Source organism: Ammospiza nelsoni, chromosome 1, assembly GCF_027579445.1.
Source record: "Ammospiza nelsoni isolate bAmmNel1 chromosome 1, bAmmNel1.pri, whole genome shotgun sequence".
Classification (NCBI taxonomy): Eukaryota; Metazoa; Chordata; class Aves; order Passeriformes; family Passerellidae; genus Ammospiza; species Ammospiza nelsoni.
This window is the reverse complement of record NC_080633.1, coordinates 2,714,639-2,734,993: the sequence shown is the minus strand read 5'-3', so window position 1 is coordinate 2,734,993 and position 20,355 is coordinate 2,714,639. Positions and strand designations below refer to the sequence as shown.

The 20,355-nt window shown below is 46.6% G+C and overlaps 1 protein-coding gene across 1 annotated transcript in view; it reads right to left on the bottom strand.

Annotated features, from left to right (window-relative positions):
- Positions 1-17,791, bottom strand: part of OBSCN (obscurin, cytoskeletal calmodulin and titin-interacting RhoGEF) — a 195,780-nt gene extending 177,989 nt beyond the window's left edge. The window contains exons 1-2 of the mRNA XM_059466521.1: positions 17,622-17,791; positions 6,142-7,250 (exon numbers count right to left, since the gene is read on the bottom strand). Of these exons, the coding sequence (XP_059322504.1) occupies positions 6,142-7,237 (1,096 nt within the window). The 5' untranslated portion in view covers positions 7,238-7,250; positions 17,622-17,791. The remainder of the gene's footprint in view (positions 1-6,141; positions 7,251-17,621) is intronic.
- Positions 17,792-20,355: the final 2,564 nt, after the last annotated feature.

Sequence of the window (20,355 nt, the reverse complement as noted above, 5' to 3'; positions counted from 1 at the left end):
GGCCCAACCCAAGCATAGATCAGAGCCACCAAGCAGCTGCATGACAGTGAGGGAAGTCACTTCATGAGCTCAACAATGTCAAATTCCAGCGACAGCTGCGCTGTGACATCACCCTGATACCCCAGGCCTGAAGTGGGGAAAGGGGAGCTGGACTGAAGAGCACAGCTGGGGCCAGGGCCTGGTGCCGCAGTCATGTCTCACACTGGATCAGCCAGTGCTGGAACACTGCTCATGCTTTGCGAGAGATCATGCCTGGATATGTCCCTTTACCTTCCAGTATTGGCTGGGCCAGCTCCCAGCTGGTTTTTTGTGACTCCATCCCGCCTCACCACCCTCACATTAAAGAATTTCTTCCTAATATCTGATATAAACCTCCCCTCCTTCAGTTTAAATGAGGTACCAGACTCTAAAGTCTTGACAGCACACCTGAAGGGAGCAGTGCATGGACTACCTTTGTTATCCTGAGGGTAAAACCTGACTGGGAACCCATATACTATGTCCAGGAACAGGAAGGTGACACTAACCATGTCAACTTGGAATTTTTTTTTTAATGTTATGCCTAAATACACCTCGTTTAAGGCAAGTAAAAGCCTTGCCTTGAAAAGCCTTCAGCTATGGTTACACAGATCTCTGTCGCAGACATCTTTTATGAAAAATCCTTTCCTTAGGGTGTTTCCTCCTGAGAAGCTGGGAGGCCTCAGGAACAAAATGTAAACATTGATTATCTGCTGCTGTGGAATGCAACAGGTGCATCTGTGATTGGCCCATGTGGTTGTTCCTAATTAATGCCCAATCACAGCCAGCTGGCTCAGACAGAGAGCCGAGCCACAAACCTTTGTTATCATCCTTTGCTATTCTATTTTTAGCCAGCCTTCTGATGAAATCCTTTCTTCTATTCTTTTAGTATAGTTTTAATGCAATATATATCATGAAATAATAAATCAGCCTTCTGAAACGTGGAGTCAGATCCTCATCTCTTCCCTCATCCTTGGACCCCTGTGAACAGTCACAGATCTGCTCTGCCCACACTCCAGATGGTGATTAGCCTTTTTTTCCTGATTTTTTTTTTCATGGTTAAATAAGATATTATGATGATATTCTTTATTCTGAGGGGTGGGGAGGCCCTGGCACAGGGTGCCCTGAGAAGCTGTGGCTGCCCCTGGATCTCTGGAAGTGTCCAAGGCCAGGCTTGGAGCAACCCGGGATAGTGGAATGCCTCCCTGTCATAGCAGGAGTGGAAGATGATGAAGTGTAATGTCTCTTCCTAAACATTCTGGGATTCTGTGAGGCCCAGCTTTGGTCAGGGGGATGCAGCCCTCTGGCAGGAGGGAGGCTGGAGCTGCCACTGGGAACACTCAGAGCTGCACAAGGGCCAAAAAGAAACACAAGCTGCACCTGAGAGGCACACAAGTGTATTCCCATATTGGAGCAGCTGCCATATCATTAACCCCTCTCCCTTTACAGTCACTAAGCAGTACCTAAAGTGAAAAAAAAAAAAAAATCTATTCCAGGAAAAAGCTCAAGCACAGCAGGGTTGGTTGACTCTTAGGAGCATGCTGCTGTAACAGCAGTGCTCTCCCAGCCAGGCAAAGGCAGTGCAAGGCTATCTTTGGCAGCTTGGAGTCACAGATATCCTCTGAAAACAACTCTGCTTTCATCCTGCACACACGTCTTATCTCCCTCTGAATGGAGCTTTGGAGCAACAGCAGCTGATAAACTGAACTGAGGCCTGGGATGAACCCAGCCCAGGGCTTTTGGAGATGTCAGAGTGGTTCCAAAACCCACCAGCCTCCTCCTCCTCCTCCTGAGCATCCCTCCATGCTCTTTACAAGGTCTAGAATGTGCCTGGTCAGGTTGATTTGGGTCAGGGGACTACAGAAGGACCAGAGGTGTCCTGAGAGCAGGTAACCCAAACCATCTGGCCCATAACCAGGACCACCATTTTCTGTTTTATTTGCACCCAGGTCAGAGAGGTGCAAATAAAACAGAAAATAACAGAGCTGCCAAAACCTGCCCACTAGGAAAAACGTGAGAGGCACAGCACTGCAAAACACTGGGGGAGCACAGAGCAAAAGCAGCTCATGGAATTAGCAGGAAACTCCAAGAACTTGGATCAGAGACTCATTATGCTGCCTATCCTGAGGAGATATTTCTCCAGTCTGTCATAGGATTTTCTGTTTGGTCCACAGCAAGCAAACTGGCAATGAGAGGATGTTATTTTTAAAAGGCAAGTCCTGCTAACACATATTTTGCTAAGAATAGGTGCAGCCTGCAAAGAAGCCCAATGTTTTCTTAACCTTATCAAGGCACATCTGCCCTCTAAACCTCCCTTTTTCACTTGCCTACATTTCCCCTTTCTTATTGCTGGAATTCTCACATTTATTATTCCAGAGGCAAGTTTACCCTCTGCCCAATGAAAATGAGCCAAGAAAGGTAAGAATATGGAAAAACCTCCCAGTAAAAGCTGGCTAAATGTGGATTGAAAAGCTTCCACCATCTTCAGCCTTTGATCTTCCTAATTACTGTGTTTTCCCAATTTCCTTTCTACCTCCTCATTTCTCAAGTTGCAATTCTCTTTCAGACCTCCAATGTGACTGCCATGACAGTGACCATCCAAAATCCCATCTGATCAGAGGGAGAATGAGGTTGCCTCAGCACCAGGGTGTTTTTCCCATCCCCATCCTGTTTGGCTTGCAACCTTTAACCTTCTCACCCAGTATCTGGTTACTTTATTCAGGGACTCCAGCAAACACAGCTTGGCCCAGGGTGGAGACCTGAATTCTGGTCTCACCAACTTTACACATGGCCCAGGGAAATCTCCAAAGCCTTCAGCAAACCCAGGCTGGTTATTTATGTTCCTCCCATCCTCCCCACGCCTTGATTTGTTAAAGGTTTATTCTTGGGCAATTCAATTGGGACAATTGGGACAATTCTCCCAAATCCTTTTGCAGCTCACATCTCAGTGTATGGATTGTGATTTTATCTCTGTTCCAGGCACATTTCTGAATCTAATCAAGCTCCAGTTTTCCTTGTTTAGGAGAGTGATTCTCTGCCCTGTAGCCTTTCTTTGTTTAAGTCTGATTCACTAAATCTCATTTAGGAACAGCTCGAAAAATTATTTTTTTTTCCTCCCAGCTCAGTGATCTTTAAGGCACAGGCTCAGCAAAGAGTTCACAAATGTTGGGTTGCTGGGTCCCTAAGTTCCTAGGATATAGACTGAGAGAACATAGGAGGTTTTCTATGGATGTCCCATCCCTGGAAGTGTTCAAGGACAGTTTGAACAGGGCCCTCAGCAACTGAGTGACCTAGTGAGTGCCATCCCTGCCCATAGAAGAGGGTTGGAACCAGATGTCCTTTAAGGTCCCTCCCAGCCCAAACCATTCTGATCCAATGATGGCTGCTTGGAGAATTCACCCTCTCCTACACAGCTGAGCAAAGAGAAGTTTGCATGGCAAGATGATCTCCCTCCCTAAGCCTGACAGCAGATCAACCAATGGCATCACACAAAACAACAGAATTAAAATCTCAACAGAATTAAAAGCTTTTTTCATCTGCTGCATCACTCTGACCTGTCTTGGGAGGGCTGAGAAGAACTTCTGGTGACACAAAGGAGAGTCATTTATCAGGGCCTAATTATAACCAACACACGTAGATTTTCCATGGCAGCCTTGGCCTGGACAGGGAGCCAAATGTGGCACAGCATGAAAAATAAACAATCCATAAACATTTCCACTTCAGCCTCCTGACTCACAGGCAGCTCTGGACAACGGACAGGGATCAATAACCCTTTCCCATGGTGCTTGCTCCCAGACTGGCTGCTTCCCTGGCTTTCCTCACCTCGTTTGGAACAGGTTGCAGCCATGAGAGCAATAGGATAAAAACAGAGGGTTTTTATACAATATTTTTATAATTTTTATAATTTTTTTATATTTTATATAATTTTTATAATAAAAACAGGCAGAGGAGGGGAGGTTTGTTTTTGCAAGGTGTTGTGCAGGGAAATGGGTTTGATCCATCCTCAAAGTGATCCTCCACCAGGGTGAGGGCCAGGATTGATCCCCAGCTCTGAGCCCCAGCTTATGAGGTAATCCCAGCTTTATAGAACAGGACAAATGCCCTTCCCCACGCCACTCAGCACCTCCAAGGGACAGCAAGGGGTGGGACAAGTGCCAGTGAGTTCCACGGATCAGGTGTCACTGATGGGCACAGGGACTGAGCCACTTTCCAAAGAAGGGAAAACAGAAAATCAAATAACACCTTTGAGAGGCTTAAAGAGGAGTATGAAACACAGATAATTCCTACTTAATTGTGTTTCTAATTATTTTGCTGCCAATTAAAAATCTTTGAGTTTTACCACTTGAGTGGCAAAATCTTTTGTCTCTGACAGCTCATTTACAGGTGGTACCCGCATTCCAAACTGCTGTCCCCATGCCAAATAGGAGAGCAGCTGGAAAATTTAGAGCTTTCTGGATTGTTCAAGGCCAGGTTGGATGGGGTTGGAGGAACCTGGTTTGGTGGAAGGTGTCCCTGCCCATGGCAGGAGGCTGGAATGAGATGATTTTTAAGATCTCCTGCAATCCAAACCATTCTGGGATTCTATAAAAACTGTGTGTCACACTTTGGTTGCGATTCTGAAGAACTAGGGCTGACCTGCACAAGTGTGGAGTGACCCTCTGAAGGCAAGTTCTTCACCACTGACTATGGCAAACAAAGGCATCCTGGGCCTGGGAGGTTTTCTAGGATTCAAGGAGCACAAACAATCCAGCAACCCAAGCTGGGAAAAGGCTGAAGAGCCTGGCAAGATCCAGGCTGCTGGTCGGTCACTGTACAGGAAAACTGAGCTGGACTGTAATTAGAGTTGGAGTAGGTCCCCCAGGGGATCTGAGGCAGCCTGACATGCTCATCTTGTAGGGAGGGGTTTCCACTACTACAAATGGCATGTCTGAGTAAACCCCATGGTGATCACAAACCCAGATGTGACTAAAGCCTGGAGGGTGAGACAGGGCATTGGCAGTCACTGACCTAGAGCATAGAAAAGGATCTCTTACATCACTGTGAAACCAGGACTGACAGGAGCCTTAGGGACCTGGTGCACCCCAGCTGCCCCACAACCAGCGGATGCCTTGTGAGGGCTGACCTAGAACACAGACTGGATGGAGCTAAGGAATAAAGTAGGGATTATTAGGAGGCTTCAACAGATCCACCTTGGGCAGCACAAGAGCCCAGCCAGGGCTGCACCCCAGGGGAACTTAAAGTGGTTACTAAATGGACGACCAGTCACAGGGTCTAACACTTTTATCAGTTCTGCTCCATTTGCATATTGGAGCTAATTGTCCAATTCCAGCTTTAGCCCAGGCAGTCTCATCTTTTTTGTTTTCCTCTCCAGCCCACGGTGTTTGTGCTCTGGGGCTGAGATTTGGATCATTTGTCCTTGGTGCCCAGCTAGAGCAGGAATTGTTTTGTCTCCCTGCTCTGTGCACAGAGCTCACCATCCCCTGATATGAAGTCCAGACCCATACACTAAAGCAGCACAGAATTTAAAAGATATACAAGCTAAAACCTGAGGCATCACATCCAGTTCTGCCTCATCCATCTCTACCTGGCACCTCTTTACTGCCCTTCCTAAGAACCACCAGCAATGGGACTCTGTCCCCAGGTCATCTACTCAAGTGCCCAAGCCCTTTCCACCAGGAGAGCTTTATTCAGCCCTTCCCAGCTTGGGTTTTTGGATACTCTGTTCTCCTTGAAAACTCCTAGAAAACCTCCCAGGTCCAGGATGCCTTTGTTTGCCATAGTCAGAGGTGAAGAACTTGCCTTCAGAGGGTCACTCCACACTTGTGAAGGTCAGTCCTAGTTCTTCAGAATGGCAACCAAAGTGTGACACATCTAACACCCTCCCACGCAGCAGTTTGGAGGCAGATTTTTTGTTCAACGTCCTCTTGAATGCTCCTAGAAAACATCCCAGGTCCAGGATTCCTTTGTTTGGAATCGCACACAACACAAGTCTGACGCATCTAACACCCTCCCTTGCAGCAGTTTGGCAGGCTGAGGTTTTGTTCAAACCAAACCACCCACCTCACCCCAATTCAAAGGTGTATCCTTGCAGACACACCCACCCTGGTGACAACCACACCTACCCACCTTTGACAGTGACCAGCACAGAGCTGTAGGTCTGCCCCGCCAGGTTGGAGGCCGTGCAGGTGTACAGCCCGTTGTCCGTCTGCTTGCAGAAAAGAATCTTCAGTACAAAGTTCTCCTGGTCATCCTCATAGATAACATGCCTCCGGCCTTCCACAATGACCTCGTTGTCCTTCTTCCACACAATCACGGGCTTAGGCTCTCCTGTCACGTAGCAGCTGAGCTTAGCGTGCTTGCCCTCGGTCACGCTGCAGGTGCGTGTCAGGGCCCCGAGCGCGGCGTTGCGCACGCCCTTGGCCAGGCCCGCCGCCCGCTCATAGTCCCGGGACAGGCCGTAGCCCAGGCTGGACAGCCCCTCCACGGCCGAGTAGGCAGAGTCCAGAGTGCTGTGGGAGATGTCCATCTTCCTGATCTCCTCCCGCCTCTTCTGCAGGTGGGACAGCAAGGAGGCCGTCTTGCCGCCACTGTCGGGGTTGGAGGAGCCGCGTGTTTCAACCACCAGCGCGGCTGAGGCACTGGCGGAGCCGATGAGGTTCTCTGCCCGGCACGTGTAGGTGCCACTGTCCCCCAGCTGGGCACACTGGATGGTGAGAGCGTTGGACTCACCAGCAGACTCGATCTGGAAGCGCCCAGCGTCCGCTTTGTTCCTCAGGTATCGCCCGTCCTTCTCCCAGTTCACCGAGAGGGGAGGGCTGCCCTGGACTTTGCATTTGAACATGACGTCTTCTCCCAGGGTTACTTTGATGTTGGTAGGTTTCTGGATGAAGTAAGGAGCCGACTCTGTGACCGTGGTCTCCTCTCCCACCTTGATGCTGACAGCAGCAAAGGCCTCCCCGATGGTGTTCTTGGCCCGGCAGATGTACTGGCCGCTGTCCTCCAGGCTCAGGTCGTAGATGGTTAGCCGATACAAATCCCCATCCTCTGTGGTTTTAAACCTTCCCCCAGACTGCACTGGAAGTTTATCCTTCTCCCAGCTCACCACTGGGATGGGGTTTCCAACAATCTGGCAGCTCAGCGTGGCGTCCTTCCCTACAGACACCATGAAGGCCTTGGGCCGGGTCAGGAAGCGCGGGACCCCGCTGAGCGAGCTGTAATCCATCCTGGCTTCCTTCCTGCAGGGGCACAGAGAAAAGGGTCAGCAGAGGGCAGGGCAGAGGGTGCACCCAAAAAAAAAAAAAGAAAATTAAAAAAAACAAATCACTGCAATCCCCTGGTATCAGAGTGTTTGTCACCTGGAACCCCCATGTGTGATGATGTTTCCCTCATCTTCAGGACGAGAATCTTGACTCCATATTTCAGAAGACTGACTTATTATTTTATTATATATATTACATTAAAAGAAAATTATATACTAAAACTATACTAAAAGAATAAAGGAAAGAATTTCATCAGAAGGCTAGCAAAGAATAGAAAGGAATGATGATAAAATTTTGTGACTGACCAGAGTCCCGATACAGCTGGACCTGTGATTGGTCATCAAGTAGAAACAATTCAAAGGAGACCAATCAAAGATGCATCTGTTGCATTCCACAGCAGCAGATAATTATTAAAAAATATATAAACAATATTATTATTGGTTACATTTCCTTTCTGAGGCCTCTCAGCTTCTCAGGAGAAAAATCTTAGCAAAGGTACTTTTCAGAAAATATGTCTGTGACACCCGTATTTTCAATGCCCTTCTCATTACGGGTGAGAAGGAATATTATTGGTTTTGAGGATTTCCTACATTTGAGGTTATAAACTGCTGCACGAGGCAGCTCACTTCACCATAGAGCCTCTGGGCAAAACAAACTTTGTGCAAAACAGCCCAAAACTCTTTGAGCTGTTCATACAGAAGGAAAATGATGATGCCTGAGCTGTTCATACAGAAGGAAAATGATGATGCCTTTCCTCTGTGGCACTCAGAAAGTGACCTGCACTAAAGCTGTGTGACAAGCTGGTTCTGCAGCCATAAAGAACAAACTGGACACCACATTCTGAGAGATGGGTCTGCCCATCAAGATGCTGCCTCCATCTCAGAATTGGTTTGCGTTGGAAGGGACCTTCAAGATCATCTCATTCCAATCCCCTGCCATGGGTAGGACTGTCACTCCCTAAGACCAGGTTTTCCAAGAAGATTTGAGTGCACCATTTCTCTTCAAGCTGTTGTGATAGATGAGTAATGCAATGATTGACTCTCACAATTCATAGACAACTATTATGGATATAAATTAAGAAAAGCTTATAGATTTATAGTTATGTTGTACCCCCTGGTGTGGTTATCAAGGGACAGCTGGAGTTGGCACATCTGGGAGGGCTGGCTTGTCACTATGGAACACCTGGGCTCCAACCAGGATTTGAGGAAGAGATCTCCACCACTGGACAGCAAAGAAGGGGTTGATGGACAGAACTTTGGAAGGGATTAAAGGGTTAAAAAGGAAAAACCTCCATTGTGAGGGGGCTGAGCAATGGCAGGGAAAATCTTTTGCTCCCAGTGCCATAGCCTTTTTTCATTCTTCTGTTGTATTTTTGATAAGGTTTAATAAACCTTCCTGAACTATGAAAAGTGAGTATCTATTTCTCACACTGTTTAACCTCTTTGGCCTCGTGACGCCAGACCCCTCTGTCCTGGCCGCTCCTGCCTGACCGTGGGAATGGTCCTGCTCCAGGTGAGCACATCCCTGCTTTTTCACCTCCAAAGTTCTGCACACAGCACAAGGACCAGGGCTCTGGGTGCTGTAACTCAGAAAGGAAATTAAACCCAGTCAGTGAGACAGAAATATCCTTCTTAATCCTGCAGCAGTTTGGCTTCCCTGCTGGCCACACATCCACCCACTCTCTCACCCAATGGCAGGTGCTCTCCCCAGCTCCAGCAGAAATCAATAGGAACAGGCCAAAACCCTGCTTTAATTTCTTAAATCACCATTTCTCCATCCTCCTCCAGCTCCTGTCAGTGCATTTTTGTTAGTGCACAAATCACTGATGGCATCAGGGACTGAGGGTTGGATCAACTTGCTGCATGACCTTGGGAAAAATCACTTCTTTTCCCAATTTCTTGTCTCCCCTCCCACTTCTTCACACCAAGACAGGGATGGGCTAGCAAATAATTATGTGCACAGTGTATACATGACAATGTACTTGCTGAGGTAAATGACAAATAGTGCATGAAAAGTACCAACAGATTACAAATTTAATTCCATTTATGCTACTGTGGATTGAAAAATACAAGCTTACCATTAAATCCATACATTGGAAAAGAGGTGGCACAAAAATACAAAATGGTGTTTGCTATGAGAGCCCAAGAAACTTTTGGAAAACTGCCTCAGGCACAGGGTGGGATTCTTGGGGTTGTCCTGAATGGTCTTTGTGGGTCACTTCCAGCTCAGGATATTCCATGATTTTGGGAGCATTATTATCATTCCAAAGTTATTGCTGAGCCAAACTTCAAACTTCATCTGGGTCACAGATCTAAGGCAAAACCAAATGTAACCTTTCTACATTTAACAGAAAATACACCCCATGTCCTGTCCTACCCTGTGTCTCCCACTCCAAAGAACACACAAAATTACAAGGAGCAATCAAAGACTTTTCCTTTTAGACGAGATCAATCCTTTCTAAACTAATTCAATTTTGGTTGCTTTTGTTTCCTGGTATTGAACAAATTTCATTATTCTGCTACAGATCTTTAGAAAATAAAGAAACAGGTTTCAAACATTAAATCTAGGAGGGGGAAAAGAAGCAGCAAGGAAAATTTACTTTTAGCACATGCTAAGATGGTAAAGAATGATTGACTTGCAGTCATCAGTGCTATGACCAGCTCACTTTCGGTCAAGTGGCCACCTTCAATGCACAGATCTCTTTTCCTCTTGGTCTCAAACTGGTCTAGAAATCTGTGAATTAGTTTGGAATTCTCTGGACCCTCTTACAACCCCAACCCCTGCCCTCAGCTGAGCTTTGAAACGCGTTTTCCATAAACGCTTGTGCAGCTGCAAGCAGAGAAGCTGCATGGAGGGTTAGCAGGGGCAGATAGGAGCCTGGGGCTGCAGCCAAAGTACACTGAAGTCAGTGGAAATTTCCACTGAAGTCACTTGATTGACAATCAGAGTCTCCTGCTCATTTGGGGAAGGAGCATTTCAATGCTCAGAAGGGGATGCTGAGGTTCAGCTCAGCTCTGGAGAGCCCAGCAGAACCCTTCACTGCATTAACTGAGAGTTAACAACAAAACAGACTCAGAGCTCATGTCCTAATATTTCCCAGCCATTATTTGAATTTCAGGCTGCACTGAGCCATCAAAACACTTGGATTCACCTTCAGAAGACACTGCCACGTCTCAAACTTCCTGGGTTCCTATTGCGTCCAACAGAGACATCACTAACTTATTTCCAGCTTTGCAGTGTCAAAAAGAGCAGAAAATTAAAGTTGCTCCACTTCTCCATCAAGCTGGGCTCTGCATGACATGGACAAGTGCCTGGAGCACTGAGGTGGCCACAGAGACACGAGAGGAGCTGCCAGGGACCTCTCAGCCCACCAGAGTGCCATTTCCATCACTTCCACACCGTTCTGTGCCTGGAGGAGCAGGGTGAGGGCTCCCAAAGCCTGGCTCTTATGCTGCTCACTTCATAAAGTGCATCCTTCTCTCCCTGCTAAGCTGTGCCTAAATAAACGCACCCCAGATGCTCCCTGGTACCTGTCAGAGTCAGGAACAGCCAAAAATAGTCAAAAAACAGAGAGTCAGGAGGAATGGCCAGAAAACAGCCAAAAAACAGCCAAAAAAGCCACAACCAACCAAAAAAAAAAAAAAAGAAAAAAAAAAAGGAAAAAAAAAAAAACACCAGCCAAAAAGCAAAACAAGCCAAAAAAAAAAAAAAAAAAACAGCCAGAAAAACCCAGCTAAGAAAAAAAAGGCCAAAAAACAGCCAAAAAAAAAGCCAAAAAAAAAAAAAAAACCAACAGCCAAAAAAAACCAGCAGCCAAAATAAGTAAACAGCCAAAGTTAAAAAAAAAAAAAAAAAAAAAAACAGCCAAAAAAAAAAAAAAAAAAAAAACAACAAACAAAAAAAACACCCCCCAAAAAAAAAAAAAAAAAAATAAACACAGCCAGTCAGGAACAGTCAAAAAACAGTCAGGAACAGCCAAAAACACCACATGCCTGTTGGTTTTGCTCCTGAACCAAACTGGTGCAGCAAATCCATCCAAGTGGCCTCCAGGTCCAGCCTCCATCTCCCATGGCTCCCAAAAACTCATCTGGTGTTTGATGATCCTTCCCATCCAGTACAAGCTCCTGTGTCCACAGACCTCCTAGTGTGGGGTGAAAACCACATCCCCTGCTCTTCCCTACATCTCCAGCAGCTTTCACCCTGTGCTTTCACACTCTATAAGGTTTTTACACCTTTATAAATGGCCAGGATGCCAGAGAAAAAATCCAGGAATCAGTGAAAACAGTATGTGCTCATCATTATTTTAGATATTTTTCTAGCATGGAAAGAAAAAACAGGGTTTATTCCTTGCTCTGCTGCTGGCTTGCTTTTATAATTATGAGATAGGCACTCCAGTTCTATTATCTTTAGTCCCCATCTGAAAAAGAGAGGGGAAAAGTTGTTTTATGGGTGTGCAGAGCATGAAATGCAGTGAGAGGCATGAAATCCAAACCTGTAGCAAGGATGAGGCTGTGTGTGTATCTAACACATCTAACAAATTAGACAGACTGAACAAGATAAACATTTTATAATTTAAACAAGATTACATTTTACAATTTCATTTATAATTTAAACAAGATTACATTTTATAATTTCAAATGGGATAAAACCCATCACACTGGATTAGGATGATCAATAGATTTAGGAGCCAGGAGAGGACAGATTTGTGAAAGCACTGAAAGGACAAGATTTCATATTTCTACTGTGCAACCTGCCAATCAACTTATTCAATAGTTACTCTGATCTCAATTATTTACAGGTTCACTCAAACTTCAAAAAAAGCCCAGTAACTCTGAAACTTAAATTTAAAAAATAGTAACTCTCTGCAAGTGCCAGGGCAGCTCCCTTGGAAGCAGCAGGACCAAGAACAAAGCATGAATAAAGCTAGTCAATGCAAATGCCCTTTCCAATAAATCTCAGGCATTTGCCAGTGTCACATTTCCCCATGTAATCCCTCTGTGATGAATCATTTGCAGCAGAGATCACATTCCCGTCCTGGGCATTTCTGAGCACGCCAAAGGCAAACTGGCAGCAATTATAATTTTGCTTTATGTCTTTATTCATTCAGATTTTCCCTGATTTGCGTTTGGGGGAAAGAGGCAGAACTGCACAGAGCTGTCAGATAAATAAATAAATCACTGCCCTGGGGCCAACAAGCAGCTGGTCCAGACCTCCTGTGCCACCACTGCCAGTGTCTGCTTCCCATGGGCAGGGGAGTGAGTGCCTTGCAGTGGGAACCACCAGAGAGTTCCAGTTCCTGATGGAGAACTCAGAAGTGGAAAACTCTGATGGTGGTGCCACCAAATTCCTGAATGTTTTGGGTTGGAAGGGACCTTAGAGACTCATGGTCTACCCACGGTAAACCATCCTGTTCCACCTCACCATGGGCAGGGACATCTTCCACCATCCCAGGTTGCTCCAAGCTCTGTCCTGGCCTTGGACATTTCCAGGGATCCAGGGACAGCCACAGCTTCTCTGGGAAACCTGTGACAAGGCTTCACCACCCTCTGAGGAAGAATTTCTTCCCGATATTCAACCCAACCCTGCCCTCTGGGGCAGAGAGGAATTTCTTCCTAATATTCAACCTAACCTCCTCCTTATCCCATCCCTCCATCCCTTGTCCCCAGTCCCTCTCCAGCTCTCCTGGAGCCCCTTCAGGCCCTGCCAGGGGATCTGAGCTCTCCCTGGACCCTTCTCTCCTCCAGGCTCTCCCAGCCTGGCTCCATCCCAACCTCCTGGATTCACTCTGCAGTGCTGGCTGATGGGTTGGGTTGGTTTCACGTTCTTCATCACTGCTGATCTGCACCTGGACACCTTCCACAGCCTCTGAGAAGGCAGAGGTGTCCCCACCATGGTGAGCTGGCCCCCAGGCTGTGAGCAGCCTGGGATGAAGCTCTTTCTGTGAGACAGGACAGGGGGAACAGGTTATTCTCTGCCCAAGCCTTTCCATTCAAGGATTAGAAAGAGAATCCTGTCCGCCATGGTAGGAAAATTAATCTACAAATACCAGAGGTTTATGTCCGAAAAGGAGACAGAGGAGACCTTTTTGGCTTTACTTGAATAAAGGGAGAGGCCATAGGGCATTCCCCTAAGGTCTCTCAAATTTTTGGAGGATGCAGCCTCCCTTTTTATCCCAATTTCCCAGCCACCTTTCCCTTCTCTCTTTTCCCGTTTCTGAGGTACTTGAGAGGTTCAGGCTTACCAGAATGCCTGGTACCAAAGATTTCCCTTTAATGTATAACCCTCCCTTTTATTTTTAATTCTTATGGAATTTAGGGGTTTTTCTTCTCCATTGGTCCTTTCTTTCTTTCGTTCTTTCTTTCATCTTTCCATGTCTGATTTAGTTTATCAGCAAACTTAAAATTTATTTGTAAAAGCAAATATCTTTTTCCATTCATCAATCAGTGGAATCCTTCCCATGGCTTCTTTTCTCTCTCAGTGCTGGTTTTATCCACCAGCAGACCCACAGCTTGTTTGGAAAGACAAATCCACTATTCATTTCAACCAGGACTCAGAGCAAAAAGCACGATGCAATCCATCCCATAAAACATTCCTGAGACAAAAGGTGGCCACGAGCAGCAAAATTAGAGACTTTGGGGACATAATTAAACCTAAAGGATCACCAAGGTCCAAACACAGATCAGAAGCACAGAATTTCTCTCAGCACCACATTAAGTCCTTCACAACCCTATTTGCTCATTTCCTCAATTCTCTTTTACCCTTTCTTTGGTCAAAAATACTTTGATTTGAGGTATTTTTCTTGCCTTTGGAGTTTATGTTTCCTGAACTTCCTCTGCATTGCTAGATTCTAATCCTCTCACTCCTTTTCCTGACAGGAAAGGCAGGATTTACAGGGAACCTCCTGTCTCTGAAGCCTGAGCTTTCAAAGAACATCCCTGAAATGAAAGCTCCAGATAAAAATCAAGGCATCGGCCGCTATTACCACAGTTTACACGACTTATCTGCTTGTATTGTTCCATCTAAAAACATCAGGAAATGGAATCCGTGGGTGGGAAGGGAAGTCCATGAGTTGTCAAATGGGAAGTTTGGGTTCCCTTTGATGTTTAAAATCCTGCTGAGGGAAAACAGCAACAACCTGGCTGCCCTCTGGCTTCCAGCAGCCTTCCAGGGAATGGACAACTGTTGCAGACATATTTTCATTAAAAATCCTTCCTTAGGATTTTTTCCTTTTGAGAAGCTGAGAAGCCTCAGGAACAAAACGTAAACATTGATTATCTGCTGCTGTAGAATGCAACACGTGCATCTGTGATTGGTCTCGTGTAGATATTTGGAATTAATGGCCAATCGCGGCAGAGCTGGCTCTCTCTCTGTCCAAGCCACAGACCTTTGTTGATTCATTCTTTTTTATTCTTAGCTAGCCTTCTGATGAGAACCTTTTCTTTTATTCTTTTAGTGTAGTTTTAATGTAATATTTATGATAAAACAATAAATCAAGCCTTCTGTAACACGGAGTCAGATCCTCATGTTTCCCTCATCCTCAGACCCCTGTGAACACCGTCACAGACGACTCTGGAATAGCACGAGTGTTGGGTGTCAGCTGCAGGCTGGGTGACATCAGCCAGGCTCTGGTGGGTGCCTGAGAGCCATTAGAGCAGACAGGGAGCTCTGGGGGTGAAATGCACACCAGCACAGCCAGTGCTGCTGCCCATGACACCCCTAAATCGGGGCTCAGCGCTCTAATCCAGGCGGGCGGGATTCATCCCCTTCCAGCAGTATCTGCGCCTCAGGGCTTAGCTTGGCCTACTCTGAATTCCACTGCAGTGAGGGAGAAGCGATTTTGGCATGTCCAAAGGTCACTGGGTGGGCAGATGGGGGAGGTTTCTGTGGGGGATCCATCACTGGAGGTGTTGGACACAGAGAACCTGCAGCACATGAAGCCTTTTGCAAGGAGCTCCTAACTGGGCTCAGAGCAAGGTTTTGTTGGAACCCAGGACATCCCTCTGGCTGCCCTGCATGGCTCAAACCCCTGCCAGGGGGCTCAGAGGCCCTACACGGAGCCAAAGACCCTTGTGCCTTTGATTTTAACTCATTGAAACCATTACCAACCTTATATGAGGATTTACGAGCCATGAGAGTTTAAGTAGGATGATAGTTAGTTTTTCACAAGGTGGAAGAGTAGAATTTGGGGTTTTTAGAATGAGGGTTCAGAAGCCAAGATGGAGGGATTTGGGCATGCCTTGTCCTTCTTTCTTCTTCTTAGCCTCCATCTTCTGAGTGATGGTGGCACTTTTGGATTGGTTTAGAGACAGACTGTCTAACATAGGTGATAAGTAGTGGACAATTATTGTAAATAATGCACACGTAGTTTTTAGTATAAAAAGATAACACTGCCCCAAGGTGGTCAGTGTACCACAGACTGACCTGCCAGACAGACCTCAGCAGGTCAGAGAAAGAATGTTATAGATAACAGAGAATAAACAACCTTGAAAATCAGAGGTAAAGAATCCTGACTCCTTCAAGCACCAGGCTGGGAAAAAGAGACTTTCTAACACCTTGGGGTCATCCTGACCACAAAGACCCCAAGAAGGTTTGTCTGCATTCCCTCCCATTCACAGCCTGCCTCCATCCTAAGCCAAAACCCATGGGAGATGTTGAGGGAAAGCTCCTAGCAGGCCAGGGGCTGACATGGTGTTAAACATGGTGAGCAGCCCTCAGGGAAAAGGAGAAGCTCGAGGTACAATTCTGACCTTCATAGTAGGGCTGAAATGCACCAAGTGCCTCAGAGGGACCTGCAGCTCCTCATCTCCCCCTGTTAGTCCCTTATCAATAACCTGGATGTTCCCAATGATTGGTAACAAACAAGGCTTCAAACATTTAGAAAATTCCAATGAGGAGCAAGAATAAATCACGTGGTTTGTGAACATCACTGGGCAGGAGGGTCAGACACCTCCCAGCCACGTTAGCAGTACACACTTCACAGAAACCACAACAGATTCAAGCCACTTAGGTGATTTACATGGTTAAAACACTTTTTATCTTTCCTCTCTACAGAGACAGACCTATCTTAGAAAACTCATTCCACTTCCAACCACCTGGCCAAAAACATTTTCTACCAACACACCAGCACCTCCAAGAAGCTCCATGCAAGGAAAGGATTTCATCCTCCTTGGGTTTTACTGCAACATGGGGACTTCATTTCACATCCCACCCTTGATGGAGCCACAAAACCACCCCTGAAACTCCCAGAGGCCTCAAACTGCACAGAGCAGCCCCTCACGACTCCACAGCAGCCACTTTTCCTTCTATTCTTATGAGCCTCCCAAGGCTGCTCTGACAACAGCAAAAGGCCAAAGCACCAGGGAGGTCTGGGCACATTGTGATGTTCACTCCTGTTCTGTGGGGCTGAGAATAAAAGATACAAATGGAGAGAAAACACACAAATTCTGAGGTTTCCAACCCAGGAGACAGAAAAGGAGCAACAAAACCATAGAAACTTCATCACAAATTCCACCAAACTGCATTTTGCTTGACACACAGGCCTGGAGAGAAGCAGCTGTGGCAGAATCACATTAAAAATCAGACTTGCAAAGATAGAAATGCTCCTGTTTTAGCCATGTGATTTCCTCCATGAGGGAGTTGCAGGATCACAGCTCCCATATGGACAAAGAATTCCCTTGGTGACAATCAGGCACGACCTAAGCCCTTGTATTTTAACAAGTGCACGTCATTGTCATTACAGTCACTCCACCCCATTGAGCTGTAGGGCCCAAAATAGCCTCAGCTGTCCAGCTCCATCTCTCCCTATCTCCCCTCAGAACCATTTGGAGAAATGGGAGGAGGGTGGGGGGCTGCAGAGTGAATCTGTATTGACACCAGAGAGGAGCTCAGAGGGGAAAAATGTCCTGGCTGAACAGAAAAGCTGCACTGAGATGATGCCCTGGAAATAAAGCTTTTTGAAATGTTCCTTTCTGCCACCTCTCCATGTGTTTTTCCAGGCTCTCCATGCCCAGTGGTGTCTCAGATTTGGGGACAAAATGTATCAAGTCGAGTCTACAGCTCTAAAGCTGATTTTTTTCCACTTTCCCTCTCTGGAGGCTGATCTTTGCTCAGAAGTAATTAAGCAGAACAATCCACATTTGGTTCAGAGAAAAAGGAGGAGGGATTTACTACTTGCACCTTCAGCTCCATCCCCAAAAAAGTTTCATGAAGCAAAAGCAGCAAAACATCCTCCAGCATGGCACAACAACCACCTCACCCTCCCTCAGCTACCAACGACCTTCTCCACATCCTGCTGGACTTCCAGCATCCCCAAATCCACCTCTCTTTAGCTGAAGGCTTTGTTCTTACCTGGAGTCTTGTCTGAGTCTGAGGAGGACAAAGCTCCGGGCAGAGGAAGCAAAATCCGATTCCTACTGCGATGAAAGGAGGGGGAAGAGGGAAGAGGGGAGCAGAGGACATGGGGAGACCATGTTGGCTTGGGCTCCCCCCCCCTTTCCCCTCCAGGAAATAAAACAGAAACCTCAGCAAGGGCAGGGAGGTGCAGAAGGTGCCCCCGAGTCCCCCTGCAGTGGCTCTGCTGGCCGGGGTCAGGCTGTGCCACCCCCCTGACCCTCCTCTCTGGGCTCTCCTCCTCCAGTCAAATCGCTGACGCGCTTCTCCCTGCCTCCAGAGCCCGGCTCCAAAATAGCTCTGGGTGTCATTTACCGGGGAGATTAAATTTCCTGCGGCACACAGGCAAAAGGGCAGCGTTGTAGGGACTCACTGCCACAGCCCAGCAACAGCAGGAGGGCAAAAAACCCCAAAAATGGGGGTTTGGGTGGGCTGGGGGACAGGGGTCAGAGGTGCTCCTCAAGGGTCCATCCCACAGCTGAATGGGATGTGGGCACTCAGGAATGGGGGGCTTGGACAGGAATTCTGTCCCAAAGGCATCAGATCAATTGTAGGTTTATTTATAAATAAATAAATAAATTAATTAATTAATTAATAAATAAATAAATATCTCCCAGGCAGGAGCTGTTACAATGGCAAATCAACAGCAAGTTGATAATCCTAAGTGTGTCTCTGCCCCTTCACCTTGAATATGTGTGTGTATATATATATAGGTTATATGAAGTTATGTGTACATATATAACCCGTATATAACCTATATGTATATATTTATTTCCCCACCTTTTTGCTTCATTAATACAAACTGCATGCAAAAATAACCCGAGCAGCCAATCCATCCCATCTCAGAGGCTCAACATCATCATTTCTATGTTTACAAGTCAAATTCCTAGTTTTTAAAAACAACCTCCTTGGGGTCCATGCCAATTCTTATTGGCAATCAGAGTGTTTTAAATTTAAAACTGATTTTTGCTAATGGTCGAAGAGCTACAACAGAGCCCAGCAGGCTCCCCCACAACCACTTCAGCTCTGTGCAAATATCAGGAGTGAACTGCAAGATATGCTTATTTTTGGCAGTAAACACAGCAGATAAGGTGCTGCATAGTCCAAGGCTCTGAAGACACAGTGACAGGCTGTGTTAAATCACTTTTCAGGGCACAAAACCACCACCAGGGCAGCTCCAGGGAGTTTTAGCTGGGATTTTTGAAAGCAGAGCTTGAAGAGAATCACAGAATTCCAGAATGGTTTGGGTTGGAAGGGAGCTTGAAGATCATGTTTTTTAATTCCCCAGGAACTGTCCAAGGCCAGGCTGGACAGGGCTTGGAGAAATTTGGGGTAGCTGGAGGTGTCCTTGCCCATGCAGGGTGGAAGGAGATGAGGTTCAAGGTCCCTCACAGCTGAAATTATTCTGTGATTCTGTCAAAATCAATAATTTGATTTCAGGATTGAAGAGAAAAAAAAGATTTAAGGTACTACCTGAATGTCCTATGCATTGGCTGAGGGACTTCATCCAATGTTCAGCTCTGTGAAAAACTCATCCCTTCTTAAAAGACAGTGCCCACTGTGCTTGTTTTGCCCTCTCTTCTGAAGGTGGATTAAAGTTTTAGCTGTAGGACTTGCAGAGGCTTCCCAAAGACACAGGAATGTGCCCAGGGTGTGTCACCAACAGCTCTCAGCAGGATTCTCTCTGAATCAGCAGAATTTGGTTTCTGACCAGACCCTGCTCCACAACCTGGACATCAGCAGACTCAAGGTCTGTCCCCAGCTAATGCCTCAGGTTTGAGCTTTTATATTTTCAGATTCTGTGCTGCTTTAGTGTGTGGGTCTGAGCTGCACATCAGGGCATGGTGAGCTCTGTGCACAGAGCAGGGAGACAAAACAATTCCTGCTCCAGCTGGGCACCAAGGACAAATGACCCAAATCTCAGCCCAGGAGCACAAACCCCGTGGGCTGGAGAGAGAAAAACAAGCAGGGTGGGACTGCCTGGGCTAAAGCTGGAATGGGACAATGAACTGCAAGGTGCAAATGGAGCAGAGCTGATCCCAGGGAGAGACCCCGGCAGCGCTCGTGCATTTTGGGGCCATTTTGGTTCATCTTGGGTGCAGCCCTGGCTGGGCTCTGGTGCTGCCCAAGGTGCATCCATGGAGGAGATCCTGTTAATAAATCCCTGCTTTATTCTTTAGCTCTGTCCAGCCCCTGTTCTAGGGCAGCCTGCACAAGGCATCACAAATGGTAATTTGGAATAGTCCAGTGTCCATTTGGAGCAAACCAAAGGAAATTTGCTGTTCCCCAACCCTCCATGACACCACCTTGCATTTCCCTGCCCTATGCACTTGCCAGAGGCACCAGGTAGATTGTTACGGGATTAAACAAGCAGTGCCTTTCCTTTAACATCATGGTGACTTGGAGGAGGATCTCAGAGACTTTATGATCTCCACCTTGGGGTTTTTTTAGTAAAGGACCACCTGTGTGTACCAGAATCGCAAAGTGACTCCACCAATGCCCTGTGCCAGGGCTTAGCGACTCTTTAATGCAAGAAATTTTCCCCAATATTCAAACTAAAGCTCCCCTGGCACAACTTGAGGTCCTTCCCTCTCCTCCTGTCCCATGGGAGCAGAGCCCGACTCCCCTGGCTGTCCCCTCCTGTCAGGTGTGGTGCAGAACCAGAAAATTCCCCCTAAACCTCCTTTTCTCC